Source organism: Takifugu flavidus, chromosome 10 (assembly GCF_003711565.1).
Source record: "Takifugu flavidus isolate HTHZ2018 chromosome 10, ASM371156v2, whole genome shotgun sequence".
In the NCBI taxonomy this organism is placed as follows: Eukaryota; Metazoa; Chordata; class Actinopteri; order Tetraodontiformes; family Tetraodontidae; genus Takifugu; species Takifugu flavidus.
Window position 1 is genome coordinate 2,483,801 of NC_079529.1, and position 22,638 is coordinate 2,506,438.

Here is a 22,638-nt window from a genome sequence, read left to right on the forward strand (position 1 = left end):
TGCACCTTCAGAAAATTTACTGTGGAAAGGTGCTCGAACAGGCTTTCTGGAATGGGTCTGCAAAGGTTGCAAGTGAAAGGGGCCTGAGTGACAGCTCTGCTGACAAACTTGCAATATTTTCTGTATTAATTTCATTTATAGGTTTCTCATTTGCTTTTTTCTGGTTTTTAGCTGTCACTCAGAGGATTTAACACGCCCTTTATGTTGTTCTTTCTTTATTGCCTCGAATGCCTCGTATTAAGGCCACCCTCAGTAAGATTTACACCCATCTACAACCTAAGAATCTCCTCTGCCGATATGGCAGATGAACATTTGGCCACAATGCTATAGCATTGCTTTGCCAAAACCTGTACTTTAAACATCAAATCTAATTAATCCAGCCTGCATGATCAGAAATAAAAAGAATAATTTACTTTAGCGGGTAGATATTTCTATTAGATTAGTGGATTATTCCCTAAAAGTACAGCTGAGGTCTTAATATTTATTTTTAGGGGGAAAACAACTTTTCTCTCGAAGGTCTGTTGTTACATCTCTGCAGTTATTTAAAGAACATGAATAATCTGTGAGTTGGCTGCAGCTTCTGCAGCAAAACCGCATACGCGGCATCAATCAATAGCTTGAGTTTGCTTTAACATAAACATTTGTTCTTGAATCTTAAAATGTGAGCTATTTTTTCCCTTCCATTTCCCACAAAGCCTTGTGAGCACTGTAACTGCATCGCATTTAACCGCATGAGTGGTTGTTTCTGTTCTTCTGGTGGGGGAAGAACTGAAGAGAGGGGTTAGAAATGTGTTAATGGTGTTGCTGTGCAGGTGTAACCAGTGTTTTTCAGAGTGGGAAAATGACTGTGGGTGTTTGAAAAGGATCAAGATGGGTGGGGTGCACAAGATTGTTTTACACAATGCCAATTACCCCGAGGGGTCAGACACGGCTATGCGGGCTTTCCTTTGCTCTTCCCACTCCCTGCACACTATTTTTCACCGTCCGTGTCGTTTTAAAAGGGGCCATCCTCCGAGATAACATGTTTAGTGTGTCTGAGGCGCCTTTTCGGCCGTCGAGCGTGTGAGAAACGGAGGTAATCTCTGAAGACAGTGAGAGGGAGTTCCCACAGTGTTGCCTGTGGCCACGGCTGTCATCAGACAGCTCCGGCTTGTGTGTTTCTGCTCCTGCATTTCATATCCCTCCAAAAAAGGCAAACGGAGACGCCGAGTCAAAAACCTGAAGGGCGGCAAATGTTTATTTTCTCTTCAATTTCAGCATTATTACATCAACATGTCCCGAGCAGGAAGCCCCACTGTGGGAAAACAACTCATTAGTGGTGTCCTTCATTATTTCCTTCCATTCTCAGCTTCCATCTACCTCTCCAGGCAAGTTCGCCCCTAAAGCCAAGTGGCAAAGAGCCCCCTTTGCTCCACTGAGTTCTCCCAGCATCAGCGTAGACGGTGGAGCGAGAAGGCGAGGAAAGTCTGACGGACCGACTCAACTCTGCACACTCGGCACAAACGCCGTCATAAAAACCAGCCAGAAATCACATCTGGCTGGTGACATTTACTCAGTAACAGTTTTGATGATTTTTAAAAAAAACAAAAACGGCAAGACATAATTGGCATAACAAAGCACAGCATTGTTGGGGGGGGGGGTTACAGCATAAGATGTTACACCTCTGTAAAGCTGGTGCAACAATCAAAGATTATAAGACAGAGTCACAGTGTAACACAGGTGTAATAAACAGAGATACTGCTGTTATAGTCATCAGTAGTCAGTGATTAGCAGTGCGATATTTGGCAACATGTAAACATCTTAAAGATTCACTGCTAACTTCTTCATGCACTAAAGCTTCAGAATCCTCATATATCTATATATGAACAATACAATGAATTAACTGATTACATTTCTTTACGCAGTCATGCATAATACTCATGTTTATCTATTAAAACACACACTTGCACACACACACTTTGCAGAGGAAAGGACTTTAGCTAGGCTATTACATACAAAATGTAAAAAAAAGAAAACTCATCTACATAAAGTTTTTAAATACAAAATGTACAATATGTGACAAAACTGCTATTTTGTCTGAGGCCACAATGATTTTTGGTACAAAATACATTAATTTCTTTTCTTATACGATATAAATAAAACATCTAAGAGACTAAATTTAAAAATCTAACAAAGCACATGATAAAAAAAGTCTGACATGTATCGCATTGTGACCTAAGCTCTTTTAAGACCCTACAGCAGAGTCAGGTCCAGGTACTGGCCCACTGGCTTGGTCATGAGAGCGGGGAAGGACATGAGCGGAGCGTCCCCTAAGCTTGACTGACCAATCAGGCTGCTGCTCGGGAGAGAAACGGGTTCTACTGGACTCTGGAGGTGGGGCGAGACACATAAACACAAAGAGAGAGAGGGAACGAACGTTAGCTGTCAGTGTCAAACACAGAAGCCTTCCAGTAGCACCAGGTGTCACCCACCACCACCTCCTCCACCTGGGGATCACACCTGTTATTATGAACCCATAAGAACACAACACCAACAGAACAGTCGTACAGCCCCCGCCCCCAGTCAGTGGGCCTCATCCACAGTGTTCTCGCCGTTCGTTAATCCAGAACACTGATGGATCATTCGACGGTTGTTTGCATGTAGCGTCAACTGTTACGACTGTTACGACAAATAGTTGGCACAAAACTAATTTAAACCAAACAATTTTAAAAATGCAGATCTAAAAGGATACAGGCCCACTGGTATGGCCGGTTTTTCAGGGGTGTTAATATATTTAAAGAGACATAGTTTGAGTTGCTTATTCCTTTATTTTAACTGCTGGGTTTTCAATGATCAGTTCTTAGGTTGGCTTGAAAACGCCGACGTTCTGGCGAAAATGGAGGAACCGTATTGATTAGAGAGAGAAGAAACACGGCAATTATCGTTAGAGTGACAGTTTTACACGGTAGATTACGAGCGCTTGATGGGAAATTCCATCAAGTGTGTTGAATATTTCTGTCGGTCTCATTGGAATTCCTTGTTGACCACCAAGCCACCACAAAACCCGTTTACCCCCCCGCCCCTTAGAGCGCCTTCCACCAATCCTCACCTGCCTCAGACACCTGAAATACACACCCAGTCTTTGTGAGTAATTAATGTCCCAGTCGGGTCCTGAGCATGCACGGGCCCATGTGCATGCAAGACAACATCCTCGGGGGCATACTGTGGTGCAAGGAAGGGGGCAGTGATGAGACTGGATGGAGGGGGGGGGGGGGGCTAGCAGACACACAATGGCAAACGCTGACGTTTGCCCATAACAGAAAAAAGATTATTCTAATTCTGAATATATAAAAAAATAAACTCTCTCCACGCTCTGCTTAAAAATAATTCGCTCCAGTGCAAGTCCCAGCAAGCAGCCGCGTATGTGCGAGAGAACAAGGTGAGTCGACAGGACAAACGAGTTTGATAGCCTCTGGGAAAACACAGTGGATACCTGACAATACACTCCGAAGGAGAGCTTCAATAGAGCCCTCTCACCTTGTAAAAAGGTATGTGAGGGCTGAAGCACGGGGGCTTTCTCACGGAAGGGAGTTGCATTTAAAAAACAGTTGTTCCCTGAGTTGGTTTTCATCTCTTACCGGGTAGCCTTGGACTGCATTTATGAGGTCTTTGACGCCGCTGCTGTTGTAGGTTAGACCAGGCATGCGTACCAACCCCCCTGGAGAGGACATTGAAGAGGGGGAGGGGAAAAAGCCTATGGTGGTAGGTGAGCCAGGTGGGCTGGAGAGAGAGAGACAAGCGAGAAAGTGCAGACGGGCCCGTTAATGTGAAGAAAAAAGGCAACACAAACTCATTACTTGACCTGTATCCAGGCAAACAAAGGCCACCTGGTTCACAAGACGCCGGGCGTCTTCCCGAGTGTTTTGCCATGAACAAAGGGACATTCAGAGGTCACGGATGCTTATCAAGCTTTCTCTCCACAGGGATCAGTTATTAACTACCCTTGTCTTGGGCTTGCATCTTACCTGAGATAAATCATCACAGATTGTGCCTGACAGACCAAATCCCCCCCAAGTTCTAAACATTTAAATCCATTCAGAGGCGTTCCCAACACAGCCGTGTATACCTGGGATAGTACGCCGTGTAGTTCATGTATAGCTGGGCTGAGGCGGGGTAGTAGGGGTGTCCTGGTGGCAGAGCGTGGGGGCTCAGCAGCACTTGGCCCATGGGTGGGTAAAGGGCAGCAGCCTCGCAGGGCAGGACCGGGGGGGCAGGGCTGAAGGGATAGGAAGATGGAGATATGCCTGGAGTAGGAAGAAAGCAAACAAAAACAGGGACAAGAAACTTACAAGCAGATCAACAGTGACAGGAACAGTGAGGTGACACATCTGGTTCTGAGAGGAGCTCATGCAAATGTCGTGCAAACACTAACCAGGAGTGCTGGGCACCTAAAACATGTACGGCTGGTACATATTAAAGGTGGAAAGACTCTTTTTAAAAAAAAAATAGGGATGGCTTTAAAATGACTGTGAGAGGCTGTCAGCTCTTGCATTAGCAGGACTGAGCTAGGCTCGCTTTGCTTTCTTTAACACGCTAATTGCACGGAGCACCTCTTGTTCGAAGTCGTACCCATTGTTCAGAAATGTTCCTGAGCATTATATGAGGTAATAATTCCCAGGTCGGTTAATGTTTGGCTTTTTTAAACACAAAAGCTCCCTTCCACGGACGTCCTCTCCCGCCTGATGTCAGTGCTTACTCTATCTGCCTTTGCATTTCAAACACTTGTCACACCAGGGGGCGGCTTTTAAAGGGAGTACACCAGTGCGCATTCATAGGTTACACAGAAGAAGCTTCTCTCTACACACCAGAGTTCAGCTTTGCCCACATTTTCCGCAGCCGCACCGATTTGAGAGACGCAGACACCTGAGATGGGTCGTGGATTTTGGCTGAGGCCAAATCCACACCCACTACGACTAAATCTGACAAGACTGGAGAAAAGCGAGCCCCTGTTTCAACACTACGCTCTCAATCAAGAGTCAGGCTTACAATTTTCCAGCCTTTTATGGCCTTAATGAGCTATTAAAAAAGACAATGGTGTCAAATTAAAGATGAGTAACAATCATGCTGCTGAGGAAGATGAACATGAGCTTTTCCAGGACATGCAGATTGGTCATTTGAATACACTAAATTAAAAAGAAGAACCACACACAGCTCTGAATTGTCCTGGTTAGAACAGATGTCCTCTACCTCCCCTCAGACCTAGATTGGAGGAAACCCAGAAACTCTGCCCCCAGGGCAGGAGCCCACCTACCCTGCAGTCCCGAAGCACCCCCAGCTCCCAGCAGCACTTACGTCGCGACTTACATGGCGGTGGGCTGAGCCCTGTCCCACTCCTGCTCCGGGTGTGTGTGTGTGTATGTGTGTGTGCGAGCGAGCCGCCCATCAGCACCAGGCCCATCTCCTCTGCGCTGCAGGGGAACACTTCCACGTAGCGGCTGTTGGACCCACGCTGGCTGAACATGACCTGCTTGTGCAGCCGCTGTGAGGCCTGCAGCGCCCGCTCCAATGAGGTCATCTGGATGAAGCAGTCCCCTGACGGACGGCCCTGGAGACGGAGGCAGACAGGGGTGAGTCCACGGCCTCGTGTCCGACGGCATTGGACATTTGGCCTGACAGGTTTCTGCGCGTACCTGCTGGTTGAGGACCATGTGCACGCCATGTTGCCTAACGTCTTGCGTAAACTCGCCCAGGAAGTTGAGGATGTCTTCGATGCTGGCCGTGTACGGCAGCCCTCTCAGCCTCAGACAGTCCCTCATTCCACCAGGAGGGGGCAGGAGAGAGACTGCGGGCAACACCGACACCAAGGGGGCCGGCGCCACGGGGATCAGGGGGGCTGACGAGTACCGATTCAGCACCTACAAATATACAGAACAAACTTCAAAATCAAATCTAGGTCATTTTTAAAATTTCAGGCATAAAAGCACTGACGCAGATACTTTACCAGGCATCTCTGAAATATGTGACATGACGAGCTAATTAGTTTGCATTTACTGATAGAGGTAATAAAACTCCCTCAGCTGATTTACTTAAGACGATAGGGGAGAGCACAGCACACGTATGTAAACAGGGGCATCAACATCCAGTGAAGATAAGAAAATCTATTGAAGTAACCCAAGTAAGAAACCCAAGAAAGTTGGAGGTTGTTTGTCTCTACCTACATGTCTACCTGTCAAGTGTGCCAAGACAATCCATCCTGCTATTCTGGTCCCCACCCATAAGCCTTACTCCAATAATTCCTACACCTAACCGAGGAGAAAACAAACACCCCCACACACTGTTACATCCTGCTGTGCACACAACCCTGATTTAGCCCTAAGAAAACAGTGATGGTGAGAACCAAATCCGGGCCGACACCTGGACGCACCTGTTGGACCTCGGCCGCGGTGCTCTTGAACAGCTCGATGTACCTCCTCCCCAGGATTTCCTTGTGCTTCCTCAGAGCGCACTGAGCGTGTTCCTCGCAGGCAAACAAAACGAAGGCGTCACCGGTAGGACGTCCGTCCGGATAGCGTACAAACAGGATGCCGTCCTGCCCTCCGCTGATGGGACACGTCTCTTTGAGGCCCTCCCCGGGCGAGAAGAAGCTGAGCACCTGCTCGTGGGTGGCGGTGAAAGGAAGACCTCGCATTCTCACTATGATCTGGTCCTCACGAGACAGGAACATGGCCACCTCATTAGAGGTACCTGATAAAGAGGACAGCAAGTTTAACTTTAATTACGTCTTCCACTATGACGCCTAGCCTGCATGTGCTAAAGTAAACGGCTACGCAGGACACGCGGAGAAGTCCCCTCACCTCCGGCTATCTTCAGAAAGTCTTCTCCTGTCGCTTTGTAAACCTGTGATTAGAATGACACAGAGACGTACGGTCACTGCAGGTGTCACGAAGGAGGAGGAGACACCAAAGCAGCTGTGAGTGTCCAGCTGTGTTCCGACAGGTTACCTCTATGTATCTGTTGCCCATGTGGTGTTTGTGTCTCTGCAGGGCCAGGTCTCGGTGTTCCTCGTTGATGAAACGAACAAGAGCTTCTCCATTCCTCCTCCCCTGAGCATTAAGGCAAAGTGCAACCCCCCCTCTGTACAACACAACAGACAGGTAATTGCAGAGGACGGAGACGGGAGACAGCAGCAAGGACGGTGGTGACGGATAAATACTTGGCGATGTTGAGTCCTCTGAAGAACCGAGCGATGTCCTGGTCAGAGGACTGCCAGGGCAGCCCCCTGGCTCGGATCACCGTGCTGTCGCACACTTTCTCCATCTTACTGCTGCACAAAGGCACACGATTAGCACAGTGTAGGGGGGGGGGGGGGTGTGCTATGTTTTCCTGGGGCAGAAAATTGAAATTGATTTTAACCAAACTTTACTTACCAAGTGCCGGTTTCAAATTTCTCGCTGACTCTCTCCTGGCTAGAAAATGTGTGGACTGGGAAGAAAAGCAGAAGGAACAAATGAAGTATGAATAATCAATGCAAATTCCCCCACTGTGGGTTAATGAATGATCACGTGTTAAAGTTTACACTTTTGGGAAACTCCGAATGTTACGCTGCTTTGCCACCGGGAGTGAAATCAAAAATTGCTCTCACCAAATGGCTGAGCCAGTAGGGCGAGGACTATTCTGGCCATGACCTGGACCTGCTCCACTGCGACTTCTGAAGGCAACACGGCCGAAGGATCCACTGAGTCTGAGGGATCCCAAATGGCGGACAGCTTAGAGGGGACGCTAAGAACTGGGGAAGGAAACAGTGAAGGAAAACAAGCAAGGAAGTCCCAGAGACAGTTGAACATCTTGTGTTTTTAGGTGTTAAAAAAGTAGGAATAAAAGGAAAAACCAAGAATAACGTTTGCTCATATTAGCCTAACACACACACAAGCACAGATCCATTACTGCTTAGTAATGTGCTGCTATTATTTCCCAATTTGCATTTCAAAACCTCTCGACCTGCAGCCAACACCCTGCGGCCTGCAACCTGTAATCTACAACAGACAGGTGTTGCACGAGATCGGGCAAAATGTATAAACCCGTTGAAAACATAGTTAACAAATGAACCGAACCGAGAGTGAAAGGATACAGTCTGCCATCGCGTGGACGTTCAAGGCTTTGAGGTCAGATGTGGGAAAGTGCGTCTTAAATTCTTTCCGCAGGTCCATAAAGGTGTAGAAACAGTCCGGGACCAGGATGTTCTGGGAAGAGGAGTTGATTGAGATGTGAATGAGGAGCCCGACGACAGCTGCCATTTTATGGCCATCACACAGCTACATTATTTGCTCAGAGCAGCTACTCTAATCAGCCTTGCTGTGTGTGTGCGTGCGTGTGTGTGTGTGGTGGAATTATGTGCACAGGTATGGGAAGTCCATGGGTGTGTGTCGGTCTGTCAGGCTGTAGATCAACTTTCACTGCGACTTTTAATGTGAACAGGAGGTGGGCGCTGGTACAACACATCCTTTTGTGTCTGTGTGTGAGGCGCTGACGGTTCCTGCAGCGCCGAGCTAACATCCGCCCTGACTGCAAGGCGTTCACTCGATCGCTCACCTTGCTGGCGGCCTCAGGGTGAATCACTTGACGGATGTGGAGCTGCCCGTCGGTACACAGACACACCGACGTGCCTGCGCCTGCGCTGTTGACCTCGTTTGTCAGTTGCAGGTGAAACTGTAAAGAGAGTTACCCAACATTTAGTTTTTTTTTTAAAAATTACAAAAAGTCAGTTGTGGGGGGGCGAAAACTGCAAAAAAATTGACTCAAAAACAACAAAAGTTCTGTCACGATATTTTATGTGAACTAAAACAAATATTTGAGAATGTGGAGTGGCTCCAAAGCAAAATTTAGGAACACAAATACAAGCACGAAGTAGTTTATTACATGTGCGGATCAGGAAAACGGAAACTGTAAAAAGTCTGTCCTGATCTGGAAACAATTCTTTCTGTTCCAGTTCAGCTGATACTTTATGTGATTAAATCCTTGTGCATGTATACGGTTGTCAAATCCATGTGCACATGGTACGGCAATACAAGCAAAATAATACATCTCAAAGATGTAAGACAGCAAAAGGGAATTTCAGATAGGAACAGGCACCTTAGGGAAAAAGGTCATTTATAACTTGTTGTTTTTGTTATTACCAGGTTTAACGCCGACTCAAAGCTCGTGGCTGTAAAGACGGAGTCGGCTTTGGATCCCGACTCCCCGTCCACGGCCTCCTCCACCACATCCTTGTCCTCTTTCTCTTCTGTGGACTCTGAGAGGTCAGGCTTTATGATGAGCTCATTCACCTTGCCCAACTGGTTCACAGGTGAAGAAGAAAGGGGGGGGGGGAAACTTGTCAGTCTTGAAACACTGACTTGAAACTTGCAGGATGCAGCCAGAAAAAGGTTGGGTTTCTGTGTTTGAAGTCCAAAACACTACATTCAAATGTCAAATACTCATGTGGCCTCTTCTTTATGTGATTTGTCTACATGTATTTTACACTCCCCGCTTCACACTTAGGTAAATCAGTTGTTATAACCGTGTAATAACTTCAATGGATGGTTTTACCTTTTCGTTATTTAAATCCACCAGCTGCCAAACCAACTGCACAAGTTCCTTCTCGTCACTCCCCAGTAGATCTCCGCTTGCGCCAGATGTGGCGGTGAAAAGCACCACAAGGTAATCTACCTGCGCCGTCATCTGAACACAGACAGCCAAAAACTAACAATACGCAAAGTGAAGCGGGGGAAGTTAAAATCGACCGGTGTCCAGGCACGGGGAGGAGCGGAGCCGTAAAAAGGAATGAACTTTGACACCAGGTCTCAACAGCGAGGTCCGTAAATCCAAGTTTTGTCCCGAGTAAAAAGGTATGTGAAACCTCCCGCAGTCACCATCGCGGAATAATGGCTGAATACTCCCAGTTTTGTACTGCGTCTACCTGTGGCCACGTGACCTACCTGCCCCCTTCGAACCTCCTCCTTCCCGCAGGTAGTTAACACATAAGGACGTGGCAACTGAAGAAACAAGAACATCTGCGGTTGTTTTACTCAATCAATCAAAAATAAAAATCCTACGCATGTAGGACTATGTAATGTGTAATGATTTTTTAATTCGAGTTTCCTGAAAATGGACGCACTTTAAACAACAGACACACTTTCATATTTAGGCCCACTACGGTTCTCGCTTTGCCTCATTTGTTTCCATTTTTTGATTAAAATATTTAGAAAGTTAAGCTTGATAAATTAATAAAATACATCAAAAACTAATTTCTAATAATAATTACACTTTAATTTACAGCACATTTTCATTAACCGGAAGTATTCCCGCCTTCTACCGGAAGTTTACCCCGTCCTGAGTAAAGCAGGAAAGTGATGGCGGGGGACAATTCAACAGAGCTTCTTTTTCTGGACACGTTTAAACACCAGAATTCCGAGGTGGTAATTTTGTCATTTTTAAGCCCTTTTTACGTTTTCTGTGGAAATGCACTAAACAGCATTATGTTCAGAGGTTTTCACAGCATTGTGTTTAACTTCTAAGCTAACGTTCTCAATTTGGCTAATATTAGCTGTTGTGTCATTAGTGTTGCGATTTCCTTCCTTTCCTTTTTTTTTTTTTTACAACTGTCGCTCAGTCCTGGATTTAATGGCGCTAAAACTCTATGTTAGATATCTTTTAACTGTGAATCGCCAGACTTATAACGATGTTCCTTTACTCCGTTCATACTTTGTTACAATAGTTAGCCATTGGCTAATGCTAACCTAAGAGTCTTAACCTGGTGGTGTGTAACTGTGAACATGGATTAAGGAAATTGTTGTGAACTTTTTTTTTACGTTTGTCTGCGTTACATTGATCGGACCTCAGACCAATGTGGATGTTGTGCGGTTTCCATGCGGGGTACTTATCACAGAAGTTCGGGTCATTCCTCCTGGAATCAAGGCTCACACCAACTTACCAGACAACAGAGCATTTGGGTAAAAGCTGTGCAACAGACACATTAATACACAAAACATCTGACTCTTTTATTAATGACAAAGGTGTCTATTTTACCTAGAAATCTTACCATTTAGTAGCTAGAAATGCAAATTTACCTATGCATATACACATCTTTATCTGTAGGAAATGTGTGACACTTCAGTTATTTATTAAATGGTAAATAAATTACTTTCTTTGTGCGATGCAATTTCAACATATAGGGGAGATCCGTGCTCAGGATGTTGAAACCAATGCTGACTTGGACTGCTATCATAATGTAGTAATTTCTGCCAAAAAATGGTAACAAAGTTTCCAAACAAACCAACAAATCCAATTTAAGTATTGAGTAAGGTTAGAAAGTGTCACAAAACCACTAATTTGTGTCAAACAATACAAAATAATCAGACCTAATGTAATTTTCTTATCCCCTTTATTTCTGATGCCATATTCATTTAGGGCTGTCACTAATACAATAAAACTAAATTTCATTTTTGTGCATCCATCGTAAACGATCTATGTGCATTACTGGGCGACCCTCTGAGCAGCCGTTAAAGATTGTTGTCCTATAATGTTCATTGGCAGAACGCATGCACGTTTTGATATACAGTGATCCCTCGTTTATCGCGGGAGTTGCGTTCCAAAAATAACACGCGAAAAGTGAAATCCGTGAAGTAGTCAGCTTTATTTTTTTTTATTATTTTACAATGCAATACTGAACTATAGAATGAAACCAAAAATCAAAACCTGTTTTAAAGCCCAAAATTTGTTTAAAACAATAATTTTAATATAGTAATACAAGGTTGGAAACATTGTCACTGGCGTATTTCCAAGTCCCAGCTGTGACTCTTCGTCCTGACTCCGCTCCGCTGTAGCGTCTGTTTCTACTGAAGGCGCAGGAGTCTTTCTCCGAGAGAAGAACATTGTTATGGGTAGTTGTTGGCGCTCTTTCTTTTTCTGAGCAAGAAGATTTTTATAAACGGATATGCCAACTTTCGATTATATTTGAGAACTGCAATGAACGATTCGCAAAAAAAATCCATGAAGCAGCGAAGCCGTGAAAGATGAAACGCGATATAGCGAGGGATCACTGTATTCTGATATCTGATCACATAAATACACAGATATTGCACAAGTTATTCAACAGAGATTGTGAGAGACATATCTCTACTGATTATAATTATTATTATTGGTTAAATGCATTTTAACAAAAACCCTTTTTTTCTGTTTCTGTTTTGATGTAGTAATAATTAAATATATTATTGTAAATGGCCCTAATAGCTATAAAGTGAACATCCGATTTACCGTGATTCATAATGTCCATGTAAAGCAGTTGTTTATTTCTAACACTTGTTTACAATAAGTGTTTTATGGAGTTCATTTTCTTCATTTTCATTATCAAGAAGTTTATCTGTTCCTCTGACCCACCTTCATTAAAGAATCTGATGGAAATACCTCAAAATGGTGTTAAATAAATTGATTTATTTAGTGTCTGGTGGTCACTGATCCATTGCTCGTTTTGATATTTTTCTGTGTTTTTGATCCTAGGGAGACGTCTCCCCATGCGTTTCAGTTGGACCTCTTCTTCAATAATCTCACTAAACCAAACAACCCTGCTTTCAATAGACTGGGCAGGTAAGAAAGTTTTAACCCTCCTTCCTTGTTGTATCCTGGACAAACCTTTAAAGTCTCTGAGGTAAAGATGCCTGTATACCTGTAGAACCTGTCACGGTTGTACACGACCTCTATCCTTAACTGCCAGAGGGGTGTGTGCTTAGTCACCTTTATTCAAGTCTCTTTGTTCCCATGCTGGCTGACTGGTCTCTCCTGAAACTCAACCTCACCCTCACAGTAGTAACAAAAAAAATAGTTTAGGGGTCTGTGACAAAAAGAGAAGTGGAATGTGTGAGTCAAATTATTATTATTCTATCTTTATAATAACAGGTGTGTGCTGCAGAGCAACATAAACCTCTGGAGGAATGTGTTGTGTTCAAACTGTAATATAAGACATACACGATGTATAATCTCTGTCCAGTAGCTCACAAGCAGATATTTTGAACTTGTATGCTTTAAAATTGTTTTTTAAATGTCAAAAGCAAAATTGCTATTTGTTGTACTGTTGATTTGTAAGTTATTTAAACCCAGTGTTATTATAAGGAACTCTGACAGGAAGTTTATATTCAAAGGTGACCTTCTACTCCTACTTTTGAGTTGTGACCTACTGAAATACTTAAAACTCTTTACATATGTCATATATTAAACTATGATATTGAATATTTGCGGAGTAAAATAAAGTTTTCATTTTCATAGTTTTTGCACTAAAGATTTAATCTTCCCTATCTTTCTGCCCTCAGCCTGGAATATGATGAAAACAAATCCATTGTGTTCAGACCCAGTGGAAAGGTGAATATTTGGCTTCACATTAGACTGCTGTTAGGTTTATCATATTATTTATTAAATAATTGTGCACTCGTTGCATGCAGGTAAACACAGATGGCTTGGTGCTGCGGGGTTGGTACACCAGTCTTACTGTGGCAGTATACGGGACAGCGGAGCGACCACACGGACATGACCAAGGCTCGTCTCCTCCTCCTCCACCCCCACCTCCTCAGCAGCCTGGTGGGCCCAAGAGGACCACCAAACAAGGTAGGCTTAACCGAGCTGAAACTGAGACTCAATTTCACTGATACCGAAGCATCCAAAAACCAGGCTGGTGCTGAAACTTCTGTGCTCTGTTATTGAAGAGTGGGAAAAAGATGACCAGTACAATGGCAGCCCACCCAGACCAGCGCCCAGAGGACCTCGTACTCCACCTGGACCTCCACCCCCAGATGATGATGATGAAGAACAAGTTCATGTGACAGGTCTGAACTGTCCTGTTGTTTTCATTTTCTCCTGTAATGATTTAATTTAGATATTTTTTTAAAATCACATTTGCATGTGTGATGTATCTGGATCACTGTAGTTATAGACTTGGTCTGAAAAAGACAAATTGATACTTTCTGTCATTGTGTTATTCTTAACACTATAAAGCTCAAGTGAGTTTAATTGGTTCATCTGTTCACATTTTTCATGTTTCAATACATTAGAAACTGTGCAGATCTTCCTCGATGATATATTAACAGAATTTTATGCCCTCTGCCCCTTTACTTGCCGTACGCAGTAGGACTGGTCAAAGATGAGTCCTGCCAGGGCCGCGAGGACTACCTAGAAGCCGTGTCACCCGAAAGATCGCTGCCCGCTGATGAAACCTACTCAGATGCTGAACAAGAGGAAGAAGGTGATGAGGAGGAGGAGGAGGAACAGGAAGAGGAGGAAGATGCAAGGACCGAAGGGAGCGCCCCGGAAGAGGAGGAGGAGGAAGAAGAGGAAGATGAGGGTGAGGACGAGGAGATGGAGGAAGGTAGGGAGGTTATTTCGATTGAGTAGGATAGCCCGCGATCCCAAATGGATGTCAGGCTTTGAATCCTCTGCTACTGCAAAGTCATGAGACCCTCAAGGGGACCCATGGGAGCAGGGTCCATTTGGGCTGTGTGGAGAGCGCATCTGTGCAGTGGCATGCTGTCAACCAACAAGTGCCGGATGCTCCTGTAAGCTCATCCACCCTGAAGGCTTATGATAGTAGTTCATAAGTGTTCAGGCGGAGGCCTTCCTCACGCATCATCATAGCCATGGCTGACGCTTGTGGATACTTCCTGCACGTCAAACTAACCCAGCATGTTTGGAGAACAGAACTATTGCCATGTCTACGTGCATTAGTGAGTGAGGGAATATTGAGTTGCTGGCCTCCACATTTCCACTCATTTTTATACATTTCATCAAGCATCTAAAGTGTTTCTCATTTATAGATTTTTTTTACAAAGCCTTCTTTCTGCAATCTTTTCAGGCGACGACGGTTATGAACAAATTTCCAGCGATGAGGACGATCTGGACAATGGTAGCTTCAAGTTGCCCACCTTTGATATTGATTACAGCCCTGAGGACCTGGCATCTGTCCCCCCTGTGCAGTATGACCCATACGAACGGGAACTTAGGCCACTGGTTTACTTTACACCTCCGCATAAAACGCACTTTGATATCCAAGTTGAGAAGGTCAGTATGGAGGAACCCAGGGACCCTGGTGGAACAGAAGGAGAAGCAGGAGGAGACGAGGCCGAGGCTGTTGCTCAGCTGAAGGAGCTAATAACAAGTATTGGAGATGACAGAGATGTCCGCTGGGTCACTGCATTGGAAGAGACGCCTGGACTACTCGATAAAGGGTTGGCGTGTCTGCTTAGAGAAGGAGAGAAGGAGATGAAGGACCGTATCAGAATTTTTGCCCAGTGGGCACTCCAAGCTCTCATGATGGAGATTGCTCTTACACAGCCCATCGCTTTGAACCTCAGACAGTTAAAAGCTGGTGCCAAGCTAGTGTCATGCCTAGCAGAGTGCCCACAGGGCCTCACAGAGCTCCTGAATCAAGGGGTCCTCCGCATCCTGCTGGAGCTGCTTAACACGGAACACGTCTCCTCTACGCTAAAACTGAGTATCCTGAAAGCCTTGAGCGCTATTGTTAGTGCTCCTGCAGGTATTGAGGCTTTCACACAGGCTGGAGAGTCAGAGAAGAGTGGCTATCAGGTAATAAACATGATTACACATGTAAAACTATAGCGGCAACAATGGAAAAATTCTTAGGTGTTTCCACTCGATATTTTACTCATTGAAACATCGAATAATTTAAAGGGCACTCGCCACAACAATGAATTTGAGTTTGTGGTGTTTTGCCAAACTGCAAGTTCACACCAAATATACCGGTACGTTGAAAGGTCGATATTTGTTTGACTGCATCTTTGAAATTCCTTTTGGAACTACAGAATAAGTTTAAACCTGACTTTTCTCGTCTTCCTAATGCATGACCTTTTGATTGAAGCCAATATTGGATTAGTGTTATTGACTCAGATGTTGATCTTCCTTTAAGCAGGACACAACACACCCCTGTACAAAAAATATTTAGACAGCACTTACCTGTTGTCGTGGGCAACACGTTGTGCCTTTCATAACTATACTCTGCTTTGTGTCTTGCATCCCAGCATTTTGTGCAGCTGTTCCTGCGTGAAGAAACAGTCCGGGTCATAACAGCTGGAAATGCCATATTAAAGAAAAGCCATGTATATGAGGCATTGGTTGATCTTCAACGAGCAGCTGCAGCAGCGGCCAGCGAGCCACAGCAGGTACACTGCCTCTCTACTATACTGTACCTCCATTTCCAAACATTACTATTTGTTGTGGTTCTTAGGAGGAAGTAGAGGACACTGAGAGCCCTATGGAGGAGGAGCCAGCAGCAAATGCCCCCCCAGTCAGCGAAGCAGAGCTTGATAGGCTGGCAGGGGTTTTGGAGGAGTTGCATCACCTGCTAGAGACAGCCCCGTACACGATGGTGCAGCCACCGAGCAAAGCCTTTCCCACTACTGCAAGAATCACTGGACCACAAGAACGGGACGATCCATATCCAGCACTGTATAGGTGCAAATCCCACAGCAAGAACGGCATCAGATCTCACAGCTCACAAGAATTCATCTGTCCAATGAAATGTAGCTTTATTCTATAATTTCTATTTTTTTTTTTTTAAGGTATATGCATGCCTGCCATTTCCTGGAAAGCACAGCAGTAGTGCTGTCAGCCGCTGCTGCAGTCGGCCACCTCGGCGTCACCCAGGCAGTTAGGGAGCTCCTACGCTTCCTGTCGCTCAGTCAGTCTGGTCTGGTCTTTCTGGTTGCCCAGCCCAGTCCAACCAACGTGCTCCTGCGACTCATGGCATCGATGGCAGAGGCAGAGGGCGAGGACACCACCTTCACTGGTGGCGAGGGAGGCCTCACGGGCCCGGGTTTTGGTGAAGAAGGCTTCACCATGTGGTTGATGCAGGCGCTGCACACCTTGCAGAGTGTGTCAGAGCTCATGAGTCATGTGGCTTCAGGAGGAGATGGAGGAGTTGGGCTGGAGGAAGGGGATAATACAGATGTACTAAGCAATCTCCACGCCATATACCTGATGACGTTCACACAGACGGGTCGCAGTGCTGTTGCCCATGTTTTCAGTCTGGATAACAACCTTTCCTGCCTGGTCACCCTCCTGCAGCACTACAGCAAGGATGGACATGGGTACACAGAGTTCTTTCCTAGATTTAAAAAAAAATAGTTTCAATACAATTGTCTCTAAGCATTCCCCCCCCCATCTTTTTTTAGTGAAGCAAAAACTCGCAAAGCAGTGACATATAATTATGCCACTATGCTGGTGCTACTGGTCGTGCAGACCTCAAATGACCTGCGGATGATGGAACAATATGCTGCCCCATTACTGTCCATAGCCAAGGCCGATGAGACCAATGCCAAGTTACAAGGTAAATATCAACACGGCAAAGATTAACGTGCCTCTATATTTTTAATTACATTGTGATTTGCTGTTGTACTTCAGAACTTGGGAAATGGCTCGAGCCTCTAGAAAAACTTCGGTTTGAGATTGGCAGCATTCCAACCATCATAGACTATATCAAACAGGTAACCACCCTTCACATTAAATATAGCCCAACACTTTCCTTTTTCCCCCTTTAAAACAGACCAGATTTTTTTTTTTAAACCACTTTTAAATGGCTTTCTCTGTCCCCTCACATAACCCTTTAAGGAATAAACACATTTGTCCAATACGAAGACTCCTGACAAAAGCAAAACCATTAACTAAGCATTCAATCTTTTGTGCTTATGTAACTGTGCCGCCAGCTGATACTTTACTTATAGCCACAAGACATAGGATGTATTACTCTGGAATGTGTTCGCCTGCAAGTCTAAACCTGAGTCAAGGCAAAATGCAGATAAGAAGGGTATATACTTTCAATGTGTGTCTTCCCTTGACCCCCAGAATGTGGAAAATGTGTTGACTCTTGATGGTTTTGGACTCGTCACAGCTCTCAAGGTCCTTTGTCAGGTTGCTTGCCCCCCACCCACTGTTGAAGGTAAAGACATCAAACATAATATTAGAGGTCACGTACCCTTTTTTAAGTAAGGGACATTTTTCCTATTCATATTTGCCTGTGATGTTATACATTTTAGTCCCTTACAGTTACAGTTGTGCAGGTCAGTAGGCTATTACTATTATATTAAAACCCTACCTTTTACCCATAAATACCGAGCATACTAAGTAGATGAATATGTAGAATTTGTACATGGATGTGCAAACAACAGCTGTATAAACTTATTAGACCACCTTTTGCTTTATAATCTTCTCTTTTTCAACAGGTCAACAGAAGGACCTAAAGTGGAACCTGGCAGGGGTCCAGTTATTTTCTGGCGAGGGGCTGGACACCTGTGTCCGTGTCCTGCAGAAACTGTGCAGTGTTTTGTTGCAACCGTGGCGGATGCATGGACACATGGGCCCCACCCCTCAGCGCTGCATGATCCTCAGTATATGCATCAGCACCTTGCGTCTGCTCCGCACCATGCTGACAGAACTGCTGCATGGTGGAGCTTTCCAGTTCAGAGACACCCGTGTGGCCAGCGTTTTGGTAACACTCCACATGATAGTGTGCTCCATCCCTGCAACTGGACGTTTGGACGGAGAGGAGACCAGAGTGCAGGCACTTATTGTCGACGTACTGCTCACCTTCACACAGGGTGTTAATGAAGAGGTGCGTAAATGGCCAGGAGGTCGGAAAAACTGAGAAATATGATGTATAATTAGTTGTTAATGTTTTGTGCCGATGAATGCAGGTAACTCATACGGAAGAGACATTGGCTGGCAACACGTGGTCTCTTATGCTGAAAGAGGTTTTGACTTCCCTCCTGAAAGCCCCTGAAGGTCTGTTTTCTGGGCTAACACTGCTATCTGAGCTCCTGCCACTTCCTCTGCCAATGCAGAGCACTCAGGTACCTCCCTATATTAAAACCTGTCTGATGGTTCTATTTTTGCAAACACGATCATGAGTAATATGTTTTGTGCGTAGGTAATGACAATCCAAGATGTTGCTGTAGCCTTAAACACAAGGAAGCTGTGGTGCATGCATATACGGGCACAGTGGAAGGTCTTATCTGAGGCGCTGAGGTGTGTGTGCGCCACCAGTTGCCCCCCTCTCTTGGCTATGCTCAGGAGAATGTGCATTCAGCTGGCAGACCTGTCTTCACCCTCTGCCACACTCACCATGAAGACGTTGCTGGAGCTGCTTCTGGAGGAGCTGCAGCCGTGAGTGAACAACACACACTCGGTGGTTTGTGTCCAAGCTTGGAAATGTGTCATAATTGTCCACACTGTGACTACAGGGCGGAAGGCAAGACGGTGTGCTGGGGACAGGCCCTGCGCCTCCTGTCTTTGATGGATACCCTGGTGTCACAGAAAGCGTGTAAGAGCGCAGCACTGCACCTGCTCTCCGGGTCCGTGTTAGGAGATGAACAACTGGCCGATCTGTTTCCCCTGATGCTGTCTTTGCTGGTCCCTCCTGCTGATCACTCCTTACAGCAGCAGCAATGCAGTGAAGTAGTGGGGACTATTTTACAGTCACTGTGTGATCAGGTAGGACACTTAAAAGTCGACATATCTTCCACATTCTGAAAGAAAGTGTTGAAACTATTAATTTTCTCTTAACAGGACATTTCTTTGGTGGTTTCCCCACCAAGTGAAAGTTGCGTGTCAGAGACTGAGCAGCTGGCCAACGCCCTTCCAGGGCGAGAGATGATGTCATCAGTGTGTAAAGCATTATTGGATGTTTTGGGCCATTCCGAGAGCAGCGTCCCGCTCCTCCTCACCTGCATCAGGACTTTGACATTCCTCACTGAGCACGACTACGGTCTCTACCATCTCAAAGTGTAAATTCTCTTTCATCTTTATCCGTGTTTCCCGTTGCTTTACAAACTTTTTCCAAATTTCCAGGGAACATTAACTCGCTCACTCACACTTTCAGGGCCCTGAAGAAACACGGTGCAGGACTTCACTCGGTACTGAAGAGGCTGGTGTGTTCTTTCAGCAAGGACTCGGCAGACCTGCTCTCCACACTGCTGGATTTCTTTAGGCAGATCGTCAACACTGAATCGGTCAGTAAATTGATTTAGAACTGCCTAATATTATAGAATGTACATTTGCAAAGAGTTACAACTTAAAGAAAGACCTTGTGCCTGGTTGTGTTGTATGAAATACAGAATTAATGTTTTATTTCTTTTAATCCAGTGTGCAGAAGAGGGTCAGGGTTCTGGTGAGGACCCAACGTTCTCACCGCCTCGGTTATTGTCAGGCTCTGAAATGAAAACCCTGCTGCAGTGGGAGGAGGCCGAGTCTCATCCACTCACCACCTTGGAGAAACAGCTCACGGTACAAATTACGTCCACAAATAACTTCATTCAAGACGTTTCCTTGATGGCTTGTTGACTCTGGTTCTTCTGTTTTCTGCAGAAACTGTGTAAGGAGGAGGACCCGCTGGAGACCATGTTGGAGAATGTGATTGTTTTGAAGCAGGTCCTCGAGGCAGCGACAGACACTCCCTCCACAAATGAACCTGAACCCACTCTGCCTGCACCCGAGACACTCGGAGCCCAGTTTAAAAACAGGTACCAGTCTCAATTAACTCGCCAGGCATGAAGAGGCCATATCATTTCATTTTAGATAAATAATAATAGTAATGATAATAATACTGATGATAATAATGCTATTTTGTATCATATTGATAATTGTGCATTTAATGGAAAACATGCTGTCGCATTTTACAACCAAGTCGGTAAATATATACAAAAAGAAGGAAGCATGAAGGTAATTTGAAATACGTTAAGTTCATGTGCATGATAACGAGGAACAACAATGAAAGAGCCTTTGACTTTTGGTGTATCTGCAGGACGGTGTTCCTTCCGTCAGAAGCTCTGGATGAACAACTGAAGACACTGTGGTTCTCTCCGTTCCAAACGGATGAGATAGAATCGGACCTTGAAATGGTCTGTGCTAGTCTGTTTTCTTCTATTTGAAATTGTGCACTTTACCTCTGACTTTAGGGTTTTAGATATATTTTATTCTGCAGTTATTTTCCATATGTTTGCTCTCAGAAAGCGTTTTTAGACCGTTTTCTTGCTGTACATTTTGCATATCACACTAACTTGACTCTGTGTGGCAGATGAAGGTGGATCTGGTGAGTCTGGCTCAGGAGTGTTGTCCTGAACTGGATCTCAAAGCAGAGCTGGAGCGCTCCTTCCTGTCGGAACCTTCTTCTCCTTGTCACACGAAAGCTACAAAAGGTTTTAGACTGGGCAAACACAAGCACGAGACCTTTATCACATCAAGGTACAACATTTTAGTCACCGTTTAAAGTGTATTTTTGGGTCTATTTTCCTTAAAAATGTACCTACTCACTGAATGCCATCTTTTATTGGACATGTTTTACAGTGGTAAATCAGACTACATTGAACCTGCTAAGAGAGCCCACATCATGGCTGCTCCCCGTGGACGTGGGGGTCGCGGAGGGTTTGGACAGAACCTTTGCCGGCCACATGACATCTTCCGCCAGCGCAAACAGAACACCTCCCGCCCTCCTAGTATGCACGTGGATGACTTTGTGGCAGCAGAGATCAAAGACATTACGACTCCTCTCGGACTTCTGCCCCCTAAACGCCCCCCCAAGAGCTCCCCTAAACCCCCCACCAGGGGTCTGTTTACTGGAAACAGAGGCAGAGCCACTTTTCACAGCCAGACTCGCTTTTTTACTCCACCACAACCTAAAGGTGTTTTGCTCTCAGGTATGCAGATACAATTACGCACCAAAGAGTAAAAAAATCTGAGAATACCGGAAACATAAGCATTGATTGGCCAGCAGAGGGCGCTAAATCCCTGTTTTGGTTCTGCAGGTGCCTACGCTCGCAGAGAAGGAGGCCGTGGTTCTTCCTGGAGTGCACAAGTTCCAGCTGTTACTCACAGAGAGACTTACAGTGAACCCCGTGGAGGTCAGAGCAACTTTGCACGCGGACCTCTTCCTTCTAGACAACCACCAGCAAGTAAGGATGCATTTAAGTACACTATGTTAATTGTGAAACTTTGACATCAGGAAGTGGTGTTTATGTCTTTCCCTCCATCTCACCGCTGTAGGTGCATATCGTCTGGCTCCACGGGACCGAGCTCTGCGAGGAAGAGGAGGGGCCGGGCTGTCCTGGCTCAGTGGAGGAGGAAGCACGAGCGCGGGAGGAGGAAGAGGATCTCAGGGGAGCAAATTCAGTGGTGGAGGAGGAAGTGGAGGAGGGAGGGGTCGACATGTTCGCTCCTTCACCAGGTAAAGTCGCCTGACTGCAGCAATACACGGACCAATCTGGATATTATAAGTACTGTCTCCGTGGAAGCGCCGTGGAATGAAGTAGTCACAACGATGTAAAGACTTTGTTTTGATGTTTTATGTTTTGTTACTATAAGAGTTGTACTTGGAGAATAAAGGTCTCGGTAATCAAGCTTACATTTTTGTGTTTTAGCGCATGCATTTCAAGTAGTGAACTAATCCCAGGACTGGATCAATCTATGCGTAATGCAGATCTGACATAGGTGACAATCTGCTTATCAGTTTAATTTGGATTTTGAATTTGAATGACCGTTTTTATTTGTTTTACGAGTTTAAAAAAGGCTAAAGCTAAGAAAAGATGTCAATAGAAAACAAAAAAACCCTAAAGATTTATCACATGGATCTGTTTG

At 45.1% G+C, this 22,638-nt stretch overlaps 2 protein-coding genes across 10 annotated transcripts; one reads left to right on the forward strand and one right to left on the reverse strand.

The window, feature by feature from the left end:
• Window positions 1-1,210: 1,210 nt before the first annotated feature.
• On the reverse strand, window positions 1,211-9,909 carry esrp1 (epithelial splicing regulatory protein 1). Of its 5 annotated transcripts, none has more exons than XM_057044634.1 (16): window positions 9,565-9,909; window positions 9,153-9,311; window positions 8,569-8,685; window positions 8,108-8,219; window positions 7,622-7,765; window positions 7,407-7,461; window positions 7,193-7,300; window positions 6,981-7,113; window positions 6,834-6,876; window positions 6,404-6,723; window positions 5,670-5,894; window positions 5,332-5,584; window positions 4,106-4,283; window positions 3,618-3,759; window positions 3,115-3,201; window positions 1,211-2,367 (listed from the first exon to the last, which is right to left on the reverse strand). In XM_057044634.1, exons 1-16 carry the CDS (start codon window positions 9,694-9,696, stop codon window positions 2,233-2,235), a joined length of 2,343 nt encoding a protein of 780 aa, XP_056900614.1. In that variant the 5' UTR covers window positions 9,697-9,909; the 3' UTR covers window positions 1,211-2,232. The 5 variants fall into 5 exon arrangements, with proteins under 5 accessions (XP_056900614.1, XP_056900615.1, XP_056900613.1 ...); XM_057044635.1 differs by having other exon boundaries at window positions 5,344-5,584; window positions 7,193-7,303; XM_057044633.1 differs by having other exon boundaries at window positions 7,193-7,303.
• Window positions 9,910-10,281: 372 nt separating this feature from the next.
• On the forward strand, window positions 10,282-22,405 carry virma (vir like m6A methyltransferase associated). 5 transcript variants are annotated; one of them, XM_057044626.1, is made up of 27 exons: window positions 10,282-10,430; window positions 10,858-10,967; window positions 12,514-12,600; window positions 13,320-13,368; window positions 13,449-13,611; window positions 13,710-13,829; window positions 14,129-14,368; window positions 14,852-15,582; window positions 16,035-16,175; window positions 16,241-16,467; window positions 16,575-17,102; window positions 17,187-17,341; window positions 17,416-17,498; window positions 17,857-17,950; window positions 18,234-18,622; window positions 18,705-18,860; window positions 18,938-19,173; window positions 19,251-19,500; window positions 19,576-19,793; window positions 19,889-20,018; window positions 20,152-20,292; window positions 20,374-20,528; window positions 20,810-20,906; window positions 21,083-21,249; window positions 21,352-21,701; window positions 21,810-21,956; window positions 22,045-22,405. In XM_057044626.1, the coding sequence occupies exons 1-27, from the start codon at window positions 10,368-10,370 to the stop codon at window positions 22,230-22,232; spliced, it is 5,415 nt and encodes a 1,804-aa protein (XP_056900606.1). In that variant the 5' UTR covers window positions 10,282-10,367; the 3' UTR covers window positions 22,233-22,405. The 5 variants fall into 5 exon arrangements, with proteins under 5 accessions (XP_056900606.1, XP_056900608.1, XP_056900609.1 ...); XM_057044628.1 differs by having other exon boundaries at window positions 22,048-22,405; XM_057044629.1 differs by having other exon boundaries at window positions 14,129-14,344; window positions 19,889-20,020; window positions 20,151-20,292.
• The last annotated feature ends 233 nt before the right edge of the window (window positions 22,406-22,638 follow it).

Excerpts from the sequence above, each read along its gene's own strand:
- esrp1 (XM_057044633.1), bottom strand. The coding sequence starts at position 9,696 with ATGACGGCGCAGGTAGATTACCTTGTGGTGCTTTTCACCGCCACATCT. Across the intron at positions 8,220-8,568 it reads ACCCTGAGGCCGCCAGCAAG|AACATCCTGGTCCCGGACTG; the intron begins GTGAGCGATCGA and ends TCCTCTTCCCAG. Across the intron at positions 3,760-4,105 it reads TACACGGCGTACTATCCCAG|CCCACCTGGCTCACCTACCA; the intron begins GTATACACGGCT and ends CTCTCTCTCCAG.
- virma (XM_057044626.1), top strand. The coding sequence starts at position 10,368 with ATGGCGGGGGACAATTCAACAGAGCTTCTTTTTCTGGACACGTTTAAA. Across the intron at positions 10,431-10,857 it reads TTAAACACCAGAATTCCGAG|ACCAATGTGGATGTTGTGCG; the intron begins GTGGTAATTTTG and ends ATCGGACCTCAG. Across the intron at positions 17,499-17,856 it reads TCATAGACTATATCAAACAG|AATGTGGAAAATGTGTTGAC; the intron begins GTAACCACCCTT and ends CTTGACCCCCAG.